The 13256-nt window shown below is 35.1% G+C and overlaps 2 protein-coding genes across 4 annotated transcripts; one reads left to right on the forward strand and one right to left on the reverse strand.

Annotated features, from left to right (window-relative positions):
* Positions 1-798: 798 nt before the first annotated feature.
* On the reverse strand, positions 799-4653 carry LOC122301261 (NAC domain containing protein 50-like). The gene is made up of 4 exons (XM_043112482.1): positions 4325-4653; positions 3761-4029; positions 2930-3325; positions 799-1672 (listed from the first exon to the last, which is right to left on the reverse strand). The coding sequence occupies exons 1-4, from the start codon at positions 4518-4520 to the stop codon at positions 1070-1072; spliced, it is 1464 nt and encodes a 487-aa protein (XP_042968416.1). The 5' UTR covers positions 4521-4653; the 3' UTR covers positions 799-1069.
* Positions 4654-6944: 2291 nt separating this feature from the next.
* On the forward strand, positions 6945-11157 carry LOC122301263 (ras-related protein RABC2a-like). 3 transcript variants are annotated; one of them, XM_043112486.1, is made up of 6 exons: positions 6945-7575; positions 8402-8470; positions 8813-8878; positions 9287-9408; positions 9624-9752; positions 10599-11157. In XM_043112486.1, the coding sequence occupies exons 1-6, from the start codon at positions 7434-7436 to the stop codon at positions 10614-10616; spliced, it is 546 nt and encodes a 181-aa protein (XP_042968420.1). In that variant the 5' UTR covers positions 6945-7433; the 3' UTR covers positions 10617-11157. The 3 variants fall into 3 exon arrangements, with proteins under 3 accessions (XP_042968420.1, XP_042968421.1, XP_042968418.1); XM_043112487.1 differs by having other exon boundaries at positions 6953-7585; positions 10609-11157; XM_043112484.1 differs by having other exon boundaries at positions 6954-7575; positions 10609-11157.
* The last annotated feature ends 2099 nt before the right edge of the window (positions 11158-13256 follow it).

Here is a 13256-nt window from a genome sequence, read left to right on the forward strand (position 1 = left end):
GTTTTTATTTAATTACTATCTAAATATAAAAAACAAAATAAATTTACAAATACTAACACAAAAACTACTTTCGAAAAATTATATTCAAACGTTTTAATACCACAAAAAGATTTATTTTCTTATACGAATTATTCGTTCAATTAATTTCAAATAAATCGTATGGTGTTCAAACTAATAAATAAAGGTCAGTTTATAGTTAGAACTACTAGTAGACAACCAAAATAATTAGTTATGGTAGGCATTTCAACTCTATTTGTCCATCTTTGCAAAAACCAATACAAAACTTATTTTTAAAAAAATAAAATTATCTAACTTATCTCTCATTTCTCAAAACTCAATAAAACCCAAAAAGAAAAAACAGTTTATAAAAGGAAATGGCAAGAACCACCAAAAAATAAAGGAGATAGCGAAGTCGCTTACAACAAAATAGATCAACCAAAAACCAGTACACCAGAACAGATAATTTTTTTTTTTTCTCATCACACCAGAACAGATCATGCCAGAACAGTTTCTCCATCTTACCGACTTACCTGGAAAGCATTATTGTCTTCAAATTTTGATGCCCTTTAGACCCCTCCACTGGTTACAGACTAAATTGAAGTAAAAACAGCTGATTGTGTTTTACCTTTGGCCATGTAGCTGGTCATGAGGGTGGCCTTAAGAAGGCTGAAAAGATGACAAGTTCAATATTTCAGGTCATATACTCACTCAGTTCATAACAAGACCCGTGCGACTTTTATATGTAATAATGTAACAAAACCAGATTATCAAAATTTCACATGACCTGAGATTTGTATATCACGCCAAGCGATCAGGGGCGAAGTTGGCCCATGAATCCAGTTTTATTCAGTGAACCTCAGCAGTAGGATCGAGTACTTAATACGGAAAAGCATTTTAACTGTTTCAGAGACTGAACGAGTTCGATTTTCTTACAACGAAGTTCAATAAACTTGCGCTTGGAAAAGATTACATAATCTCACATCAACTCACTTGGGGTACAAGGCCACATTGGAAGCTGAAGATTCATACAACATAACATGAGATGATATTACATGCGCACTACCGCCGTTCACTTGACATCTCGGTTACTCTTCCTCAAATCTTCATTTTCCTTGTTCAGAAGATCGATTCGAGATTGAAGAATGTTAATCATGGTTTGGGCACTCATCATTTCAAACTTCAATGTCTCCCTCTCTACTGAAATTTTATGAATCTCATTTTGCAAATCTTGTATAAATTTCAAGCAGCTAGGAGGCACAGATGAATCGAGACTAGCAGGATCAAATTCAGGAGAAACTGAAAGACTATCTTTGGGTTCAAAAGATTCTAACAGTGAATATTCCACCAGTGCAGAAAGAAAATTTCTTGTAGTTGCTGTGGTGGTGGTAGTGGTGCTTGTTGTCGTCATCAATGTTGTTGCTGCAGTGGTGGTTGTAGAGGAACCATGATCCTGACTCATCCTAGTTGAAGTCTCTGAAGGATTTGAATGGTTAGAATTCAGTTCGTAATGACGCCTTCTTTTATATTTGATCAGGGGGAAGGGTCTTTGATTATCCATGTAGGGCAAACGACAATCATCGGTTTTCTCACACTTGCAGGCGACCAAAGCATTTTGAGGGTCTCTTGGGACTTCATTAGCCCTAAGAGGAGCCTCATTAATGGAGTGAGTATCCTGAAACAATCAACTAGCATTGGAAAGTAATTTTTGGCTGTAATGAGACTTGGAAATACCAAGTATGGGAGCTACACAATACATGGCTTAAGGCATCAAAAGATAACTAATGTATATATTATATATTGGTGTGTTTTTTTTTTTTCTTTTCTTTTTTTCTTGGATGTGTGCGGCGTGTGTGTGAATGGTACACATACATTATATGAACAGAGCAAAATCAATACTATGGTGAGATCGACAAATTAGGTACAAAAGTATGTCTCGAAAAAGTAACTTCACATGTAGACAAAATCAAGACATCCTGCAGTTTCAACCATTGTTGATTAATTATTAAATCGTAGATGAATCACCATTCGGGGGGTGTTCCAACAGGTTTTGTGACAGTGCTGGCCACCCCCAAAATATTTTTAAAATTTTCTATTCCCATACCTCAATAACTATATCATTCCAGGGGTCTATTCCCTATACCAAACATATCATTATTTTTAATAAGTATCATATTTACTTATAAAAAAAATAAGTATCATATAGAATGGAATAAAATGTAGCATCAAGAATTGTATAAAAATTCATTCTTCTCACAGGACCAAAGAACATTAATTAACCTCCTCCATGGCACCAAAGGATAGTCTATTCCCAGACACTCTTTTTTGATAGGTGTCTATTCCCAGACATTCATCGAGCCTTCAACTCGAAAGTGCTCCATTCTCAAATAATCATAGAGTGCATGATTAAACAGCATGGGTTTCAAACTCACAATTTTGTTTCAAAATTTGAAACAAGACCTTTAGGATAGATAGCAACAATAGAAAAAGAAATAAAATCTTCTTGTGTCCCCCATTGAAAAAATCAAATAAAATCTTCTTGTGTCGCCCATTGATTTAACCATATAAAATAAATGACCAGAATGGAAAGAACTTTTAAGAGATTTATCAATTCAGTGAATACAACCAATATGGTAAGAAACCTAAGTAACAATATAATATCCATATATGCGCAAATGAGGAAGGTTTTCAATCAAATCTATTTTTTTCCTTATCCAATGCAATTCAATCGAAATCTTGGTGCACACTCCACCCGCCTGTTTGAATGTCTGTATATTACTTTTAAAAAAAAAAAAGGTCTGTATATTACTTGTTGTTATCACTTCATATCTTTGAAATTATAACATGGCACGATTCAGCATCTATAACACATCACCACAGTGAAATACTTGCTAAATTTAAGTAAAAGAATCAAAGTCAGGAAAGTACAAACCTGTTCAATGCTACTCCCTTCAACAAATGAATCCTGACAATTCTCAACACATTCACCATAATTATTCTCAACAAATGCACAATGGCCATTCCCTTCAACAAATGCACCATGGCCAGCTTTTTCAGCACATGCATCATGGCTTGCCTCTTCAGCACGTGCATCGTGGTCATCCCCTTCAGCACGTGCATCGTGGTCACCCCCTTCAGCACGTGCATCGTGGTCACCCCCTTCAGCACGTGCATCGTGGCCAGCTACCAATTCATTTCTGGCTTCTTTCCCCGAAAGAAAAGCTGGTGTACCATCATCCCAGTCCTCTTCAATAAAAGGTGCATATCGATGGCTATTTGGTGGCCCTATATTTTTCTTATGAAAAACTCTACACAGCACATACGCATCCTTCTCCACCCAAACAAGAATCCAAAACATAAGACAGTTAACATAAATAGTAATAATGGTGATGATGACGACGACGATGACGCAGCGATCACAATAATAGTATCTATACAAGTCCAATTTGCAAAGCAAGAAAAAAAAATACAAAACAAAACCTATCTGGATGCTGAGCAAGTGTAGGAAACGAACAACTTTGATTTAAATTGAGATTCTCACTTCTTGGAGAACTCCACATTGACTCTCTCTTCCAGTTCCCTAACATCACCTAGATATCTCAAATGTTGTGCTTTTTCATTTTTCATTCAGTCAAACCAAAACTTCATAATCCACAAGTGTTCCAAACTCACATTTCACTTCATTTCATATACTTTTCTCGACAATTAAACAAAGGCATAAAAATACATAAAACCATTAATCACAATTTTGCCACGGCCTCACCTGAGTTTTCTTCAGTTCTTCATCAGCAAGCCTGTACTCATGCATTACCCAATTGGTCCTCGTCCCACCGGGAGCTCGCCCACTGTGGAAAACCAAAGTTTTCTTCAGCCCAACTTTCCTAGATCCGTGATGGACCACCCGGTCCTTCCCCGTCGCCTTCCAGTAACCTTCGCTTGTAGCCCTATTCATTCTCGCCCCATTGCCATACTTCTTATCTAATGCACTAAAAAAGTACCACTCTTGATCCCTGGTCTTCAACCCCGACTTCTCTAAACATCCATTAAAGAAGTACAGAAAAACCATTTCAAAAAGTGGAAAAAAATTATAACAATCGCAACAAAATCGAAGTTAACAAAACAACCACTGGTAAACCACCAAGAAGAAAACTCAGAGACAAGATGGATAAAAACAGAGCAACAATCATGCGAACGCAAAACCCGTAAAGAAACAACGAATTACAAAAGCAATAAGATAGCTTTCTCAAAAAGAAATGACTATTCTAAGCGTATCTTCTTTTGGCCAGTATATTTGTAAGGAAAATAGGGGAGAGAGTGAGGGGGTAACCTGCTAGGTCCCAAGGCTCGCTTTTGTAGATATCGACCTCGGATATGGCATTGATTCGGAAGGGCTTGCTGTCGACCTTGCGTTTCAGGTAGTATATGACCAACTCCTCGTCTGTCGGATGAAATCTGTAGCCCGGTGCCAGCGCAGTCGGCGCTGTTGAGGGTGTTGCTGGTAGTGCCGGCGTGTCACGGCCCATCGTCGAGATTTCTGCTAGAGAGTGATGACTAGGGTTTCGAGTTTGGGAGGGAGGACGATGCCTTTGAGCAAGGCTGAAGAAACGATGTGCCTTCGATTACAAGGCACAAGGCACAATGCTATTTTCCTTTTTCGGTTTTTTCACTTTTAAAAAAATAAAAATAAAAACCTTCCATTATGAAAAAAAAAAAAAAACGTGTATATAACATCCATAAACCTATTAATTATATGCTATATAAAACAACCCCAATAATTATATAAATGTTTTTTTTTTTTAAAGAAGCTTGAAATTGTATTAAAAACTAGTTATTTAAATTATATAAATGTTATATTCTCTCAGTTGGTTAGAACTTAGTACCACTGAATTATGGTTTAAAAATAACACTACCTTTGTCTTTTTTTTTTTTTTTTATAAAGAATATGAAATTTTAAATTCAAATTTTTCATTTAGAGAATCAAATTATATGTCATCAGATTATCAGACTCTTTATTAAAATAATATTTGTTGTAATTATTGTATTGGATGGAATCCAGCTATATATATATATATATATAAATAGTAAATATCAATTATTAGAATAGTAATTGCCTGAGAATAATGAAACTCCTCCAACCCAACTTCCTGCAAATAACCGTTATTTTCTCGACCAAAAAAAAAAATCATTAAAAGAAGTTTAATGAACCGTGCATGTCATTTAATATACACGTGGCATGGATCCAACGAGAGAGAGGCAGCATCCTTCGGTCTGAAATCAGAATATATTCCATCAGATAACGTGTGGACATGGCACATTCCAGAAAAGAAAAGAAAATAAAACTGGGGAAAAGCTGAGAGCAATAAGAGCAGATTGCTTGATGAACCTCGTGAAAAGAACCAGACGGGTCCGGTATCGGCAGCACGCACTTACGTGGGGATCCAACAATATCAAAGAAAAGAGTACTTAAACTATACGTTATCATCGGATTCTTGACCTCTAAGGCAAGTCATCTTCCGTGGGGACGCCACCCTCCAAACAATTATCATTTTCTTCATTGACTAATTAATCATCCACGCCATCTGCAGTACTTCAAGCACCAGACCCTTCTCATGTACGGGGATCACGACCAGCATCGTATTTTTATAATAATACGTTTGATATATTTTTATAACAAAAATAATTTAATAATATGACGTCACATTATTTTATAAAAACATATGAATATAAATTATTTTTACTTAATAATGAAAGATGAAGGCCGACGAAAGATACTGAAATGATCAAACAAGACGAAAGCTTGCCCCCCGACTTCTAGTTCTAGGTGTCTGTGGTCGGCCGGTCGCAAGTGTCAAGGCTTGGTTTTGCTTCTCCGTACGTGGAGGCTGTGTTCGAGTGCCTAATTACTTAATCGGTTTTAATTTTCAATACTATTTATTTTAGAATATCTTAACATGCATGGTAATAATTTATTAAATACTATATATGAATCTAAATTAATAAATATATAGTTTTAAAACGGATAAACGTTTTTGACAAATGAGGGTTTTATTTCTTTTATGCTAAAACGCACGTCTTTTTTTTTTTTGGAGGAGGGTAATGAATGGAGATTTTGAAGAGTTAATTCTGTTACTGTAAACCGAACATTTTCATTTGTTTTTGCTGGATAACTGCAATGTATAAGTTGCACTCTGGCCATGGTGGATTGAGACATTAAAGGGCTGACTGCCAAACCATAGAGAAAATGGGATATCATTAAAAAAAAAAAGATTATATAAAAGAATTTCCTTCAGAGGCAAAAAGCTTTGATCTGTTTATGCAGATTGCCATGATGAGCCAGATTATGCAGATATATAGCTAGCTGTAGAGGCCGGCGAACATGCATGACTGCATGGTGAACACTTGTGTAGTCGTGGCATGGATATATATAGTAGAATTCATTCTTAATTGCCAACATAGCTTAGCTCATTGCCAGTATTGCAGGGCGCGTACACTGAACACCCATTTTTGGCTTGATTCCTTGGAAGGGACCCCATATTCTCCACTGAAATATTTGAAGATTCTAGTTCATTGCTCATTGAATACAGTGTTTGTGCATTCAGAGGAAAAGATAAAAGGAAAATCTATTACTTTGTTGTATTATGCACTATAAATGGATAATGCAAATGCCACTAATTTTAGTGGTAGAGTGATGATTGAGTATTACAACAGGTATTCATAGTATTTTCTACTTTATAAGGAAAATGGAAGCTGGGTATAGAGGTTCATTAGCTGGCTATTATTAGAGTCAGGAAAATATTATTTATTTATCTTAAAATATTGTCTTAGAATATTGCCGTTTCAATCAAATCTATTGAAATCTTATGTTTTATATTTTGAAAATAAAAAATTATATATATATATAGAGAGAGAGAGAGAGAGAGAGAGAGAGAGAGAGTGTGTCTGATCGAAACCAGGCACTCAGCTTATCGGCCTAAATGTACCAGTTGGTGAGCGTAGGAGAAATTCTATGTAAAGAAGCGGTGGGGGCGGGGAACTTAACGAACGAGGGGACAAAGTAATAAATGCCAAAAAAATCCTCGGCACGCAGGAATGCGCGTGGAGGAATCGAATGATCCGAAACCCAGTTCAAGGAAAGGAATAGGATATCCTTTGTCCTAAAATCGGAGTTCTGAACATTGCCATTTCGTTTGTTTAACTACAAATCTCACACGTACGCTACCCGCGCCAACCCCACCACCGTCGTGTCATCCACCCCACGAAACTTCGCATGTTGTTTCTCGTTCTGAACCTCTCTTTCCCTCTCACACAAACACACACTTTCATAGCGTTTTGTTAATGATGAAGACAGGAGAGAAATGAGATGGACCAATTTACAGAGAATTGAGAAAGGAGAAGTGGGAGAGAATAAAAAAAGTTTTCGGGTGGTATAAAGAGTGATGGGCTCTCCTTCAAAAGGAAGGAATAACAGTTATGATTACTCATTCAAGATTTTGTTGATTGGTGATTCTGGTGTTGGCAAGAGCAGCCTTCTTCTCAGTTTTATCTCCAACTTTGTTCATGATCTGTCCCCCACCGTTGGTACCTCTTTGTCTGTCCCTCTCTCTGTTTCTGTGTCTGTATTTCTCACCTTTCCCAGATCTCCACGAACAATTCTTGCATGTTCTGTATGATATTCAATATCCGGTTCCAACTTCAAAAAACTTGGTTCTAAACTTTAGGGAAATATGCAAGTTTTTTTTTTCCAAGTTGCAATTTATTTCTTGCTTCTTTAAGAAGTAGAGCATGTAGAACTTAGAAGATTTGTGTACAATTTTGTCGGCGTAATGGTTGCTCGTTTTTGCTTTCTGGGTTCAGCATGTAAATTTTCTGCAACTATAATTGGGAGACCCATTTAGCGTTGAAGCTAGGTGGCTTGAATAATGCAAGGTTTAGAAAAGATGATTTTTTCAATCAGGGATGGAATAATAATATTTGGGTTGTGTGACTCCTGGCTCTCGTTTATGAATAGTGGCTCTTGGGCATCTATAAATCTGCATTCATGAGGGTGTGCTGTAAGGTTTGCACATTTGGAATTATGATTCATGGCTGCAAATTTAAGTTGAAAAATTGACTAAGCTTTTCATTATCCTATATGTTTCAATTTATTCGACCATTCAATTCCAGTTCTCCATTGCGTGTAGAAACGTTTGAGCTAAGATCGTCAATATAAGCTTCAGAAACACAATGAGGTCATCAGGGGAGGTAATAAGCTCCCTTAGTTAGTACCAATTATGCGAGGATGATATAGGCATGAAGGGCCAGGAAGAAACATAATTAGTAATGAAGGGTTCTACATTTGATATAAACTATTCTATAAATGTCCATTTTTGTGGTACCTTTTCATTACCGTCTTGACTATTTCCAGGGGTGGATTTTAAGGTAAAGCTGCTTACTATTGGTGGCAAAAGATTGAAGCTTACAATTTGGGACACGGGTAACTGCTGAATTTTTTTTCACTTGAATTTGATTTACTATGCATTTGTTAGTGATGGTTGATAAGAACAAATCACCACTCTCTTTGTTCAAGTTTGTCATAAGTTTTGATGCAAAACTTGCCCTCCGAATATATATATTACGTGCCTATAATGAAGGCAAACCTTCTTGTTACTACTCCCGATGCTCCCTTTTTATATGGGGGCATGAGGAAAAGATCAGTTCGAGCAGCTGTTAAATATTTGCTTATTCTACTATGTATGGAAGATACCATCTTTAATTTTATTTTTCTCTTGCCTGTTAAATGCAATTGGTTTGCTAACAATATGTGCTGCGTTTGCAGCTGGGCAGGAAAGGTTTGGAACAGTAACAAGCTCTTACTACAGAGGTGCTCATGGAATTATTCTTGGTATGCCACTGAAATTATATAGATATCTACTCTCTTGAAGATGTTTAATATTTATAAATAATTAAAGAAAACTTGATTAAATAGATTACTGTTTTGTGAGCATATTACTCTCTCTGCTTATTAGGATAGCTACCTAACACTGTTAGCCCCGTTTTCTTTAGATACAATGTCCAGTTCTTTTTTCCCCTTTGAGCCACGTCCAGTTTTATTGACTTTATATATATATATATACCTTTTGTCTTTGCTGTCATCTTCATCTTCTATTTGGACGTTAAGACAGATTTTTAGCATACTTGCATGTTGCTTTGTGTTTATCAACTTCTAAGCCTTCTAAACTCCATGAATCCAGTATCATGCTCTGACTTTGATGAATGGAAGTCTAACTGGTCTGATCTCTTTTTACTTTAGTGTATGATGTGACTCGGCGCGAAACCTTCACAAACCTGCTGGATATATGGGCAAAGGAAGTACAGCTCTACTCCACTAATCCTGAGTGTATCAAAATTCTTCTTGGTAATAAAGTCGATAGGGTAAGTTGTATGTTCACAGTATATTTTCTTGCGCTAGACAGACACAATTAAATGTGTTTAGACGTCTAGTGCCCATATATTTACCATTCAATTTTGTTTTTTATGACAATCTTTATATTCAAGAATTCATTTTCCCTTAATTTCCTGCCATGTGGCGTTATGTGCTTTCGAGCAGTTGGGATTTCTTGTTTTCTTATAGCGTTAACATATTCCAGGAGAATGAGAGGGCTGTAACGAGAGAAGAGGGGTTGGCTCTTGCTCAGGAACATAAATGTTTGTTTCTTGAATGTAGTGCTAAAACTAAAGAGAATGTCCACCAATGCTTTAAAGATCTTACATTAAAGGTATCCTATTTCAACAAAGCTTGCATTTTTTAACTGACATCTCGTAACAGCAATGTGTCTCATTGACCTGTTAGACTCTTCCTCATGTTCCATTTATTTTTTATTGGAGGGCAAACTGTTTGATTGACGATAATTGACTGCAGCTTAAATTGATTAAAGCGTACTTCGATTGAATTGTTTTGATTGATGGCGTTTCACTGATGGTGGTTCATTTAGACCTGCCAGCCTATGTATTATGATAATAGTAGAAAGAAGCTATTCAGTGGAAGAAAAAAGCGTAGTTAGGTCCATTATATGTTCTTGCTTCCTCAGTGCAAGAGTTGTAAAGAAATACTAGCTTAGAACTTGATTGCTTATAAACTGAAAGACTTCTAATGCTTACTGAAGAAAAATGCACCTAAGTTATTTGAGTGAGTTGGTTAAGTTGGCAAGATAAGTACGCTCCGCTGGATCATGGAAGTCTTGAGCCTTGAATGTCCCATCAGTCTTGTTTGACCTCTAAACATCAGGCATTGCTCTGATGCAGTTGAGCAAAGAAAATATTACGACTGGTCCAGCCTATGATGCTAAGAAAAGCATTTGGCCATTAACAGCATGCCATTTTATACTAAAGATATCAGCTTGATTTCTGCTGAGGTCGGAGGTTGTGTTGCCCTGTTCTGTAATCTAAAAAGAAACAGGCTTACGAAGATGAATAATGAAACATTATGTGATTTTATGGCTGCAATGGCATTAGCAGAATCTATTCATCGTGTTTTTTCAATATGTTTTGTTGGCTATAAATATTTGTACCATTCACCAGACAATGTAAATCATGTTTCATGGCACGTATTTAAACCAGTTTAGTTGATTGCAGATACTTGAGGTTCCGAATTTTTTGGAAAATGGATCCGCAGTAGTGAAGAAACAGATTTTAGAGCAGAAGCAGGTAGACCCAACTCCTCGTAGTGGTGGATGCTGCTCCTGATGTAAATGATGCAAGTACTAAACAACAACTAGAACTCGCCACAACAAATTCGAAGACCTCAAGAAGTGGTTGAAATGGCAATTGGACGGCCTGCATAATCTCAGACACATTCACCATCAGATGAACAAGCTTTTTTTCCAAGCATTCTCACATATATAGTAGTTATGATAAATTTTTGGGAGTGTGAATGACATCTTGTTTAGTTCATGTAAATATGTGGATGTGGTGATCATCTTTTCTACTTGATGCTGTTAGGCTTAGCTTGACATTGGTTTCATTGTAAACAGGTAAAAGAAATACATGAGTCATGTAGTGAATAATCGCTGTTTATCCAAAACAGTTCCAAGTATGAGATGATGGAAACTGCTCATCTCACATATATAGTAGTTATGATAAATTTTTGGGAGTGTGAAGGACATCTTGTTTAGTTCATGTAAATATGTGGATGTGGTGATCACCTTTTCTACTTGATGCTGTTAGGCTTAGCTTGACATTGGTTTCAAGTAGTGAATAATCGCTGTGTATCCAAAACAGTTCCTAGTATGAGATGATGGAAACTGCTCAATGCAGAAATGGTTTTCTTTTCGAAGAAGGGAGTGGCACATACATAAATAGGCACAAATTGATGAAGATATGGCAGGGATTGACTGATATCTATCTTTACTAACTACTAAGTATAGTTGCGTGATGGGATAAGTTCTTATACTGCAACTATATGCATGAAAGATTTGCAGGTATAAGTGAATTGAAACTATTATTGCCAGAGATTTGAATGATTTTATTTGCATAAACAAAACAAGAATCAAAGAGAAGGCGTATGAACTGTAAACCAGTTCCATGTCATCGATCTTTCATAAGAATACAACTCTTGACAGACTAGCAGTGGTATTTCTAAACGGCTGTTTTAGAGGATAAATGAGTGACTACCAGACATGAGAAGCACTCAAGGGCCAACGAAAACGACTGATCATTTGTTTGGTTGATAGTTGCGTAGTACTCTCCCACTTGGCTGTTTAATTTATCCTCAATCCTCAACAAAATAATAATTCTGCCAAATGCAACCAACGGTTGTCGGTTGTTACCTCGTTCCAAAAAATATTGAGAAGTAATTATCTAGATTTGTTTGGATATCAGAAAAATCTTTATTCATGATCAGATATTTAGAGCATCGGCGGTCTAGCCATATTGCTACATGTCTTGCTTAAAATTAAAGCCATTCAACATATAATCCACATTGAATTATCTATATATTAACTAAAATATTAATATCATATTATTTTTTTTTACGTGAATTAATAATTAGAGATAACAATATTAATAACCATAAACAAAATCAGTTAATTAACATTATTATTGACAATGTCAATTAATACAGTATTTTGGAATAAAATATATATTTTGTCTATGAAAAATGTCTAGTCAAAGATGGAGAAACGTTTAGATTTACTGCAGCTCATAGTCTTATTTGAAGGAATTTAGCTAGTTCGATACAGCTGATTTAATAATAATAATAATAAAATTAAAAAAAAAAAGGAAAAAAAAAAACTAGCCATATTGTTAGATTCATTGACATTAGGCTAGTCCAATCCTAATGATGTTACAAAAATAACAAAAATTTTATTTACAGTTATTTTTACGTTTTTTTTTTTTTTTTGCATTTCAGTAATATGATTAGTTGTATATTTTAAAAAAATTAAAAATTTAATTCAGCCAATCATATTCGTAGAATGTATAAAAAATATACAAAAGTGATTGTACGTAACATTATTCCGAAAATAATAAGTTTCGAGATAATGCCATGATCTTAACAATTTGCATTAGATAGTTGGATTTGGCAAAGACTTGATCAAATAGATGGATGGCAAAGACCAAAATATTCCGGATTTCACCTTCGCTGCACTTCTGATACAATCTGCATGCAAACCCGAATTATCCTTTATTTTGTAGTATTCTGATATAGTCCCAATGGACGTTAGAAAATCAAACTCCGAATTTTGGTATCATTCTTTGGTCAAGTAGAGCGTATATACTAAAATTTGTAAAAACAAAATAAAACTTATATTCTCAAATCAATGCATAGAACATATTTAGTAAAATATTTACATTGCATAATTTGATTTAGAATATAAATTTTAACATTTTAATATTACAAATCAAATATCATCATGTAATCATTTAAGTGATGTTGATGGTTTACTTTATACACTATAACAAGAATAAAATAACTCAAAAACAAATGCTTTGAGGGTTAACGACATGCATGCATATAGTATTTTTAGAGGCCGTTTGGATTGAGAAACACTCTCAACCTATCTCATATCATCTTATCATTATAACTTTTTTAAATTCTCACATAAAATATAATAAATAATTCAAATTTTTTAATTTTAATTAGAATTAAACTTTTTCAAATTTTAAAATAATAATAATATTAAATAATAATATTTTAATAATATTTTATTCAATTTTCATCTAAGACTATATCATCTCATCTCATTTTAACGTCATAATTAATTTGACAATTTCCAACTTTGTTT

The sequence above is a fragment of the Carya illinoinensis genome, chromosome 2 (genome assembly GCF_018687715.1).
Source record: "Carya illinoinensis cultivar Pawnee chromosome 2, C.illinoinensisPawnee_v1, whole genome shotgun sequence".
NCBI lineage: Eukaryota > Viridiplantae > Streptophyta > Magnoliopsida > Fagales > Juglandaceae > Carya > Carya illinoinensis.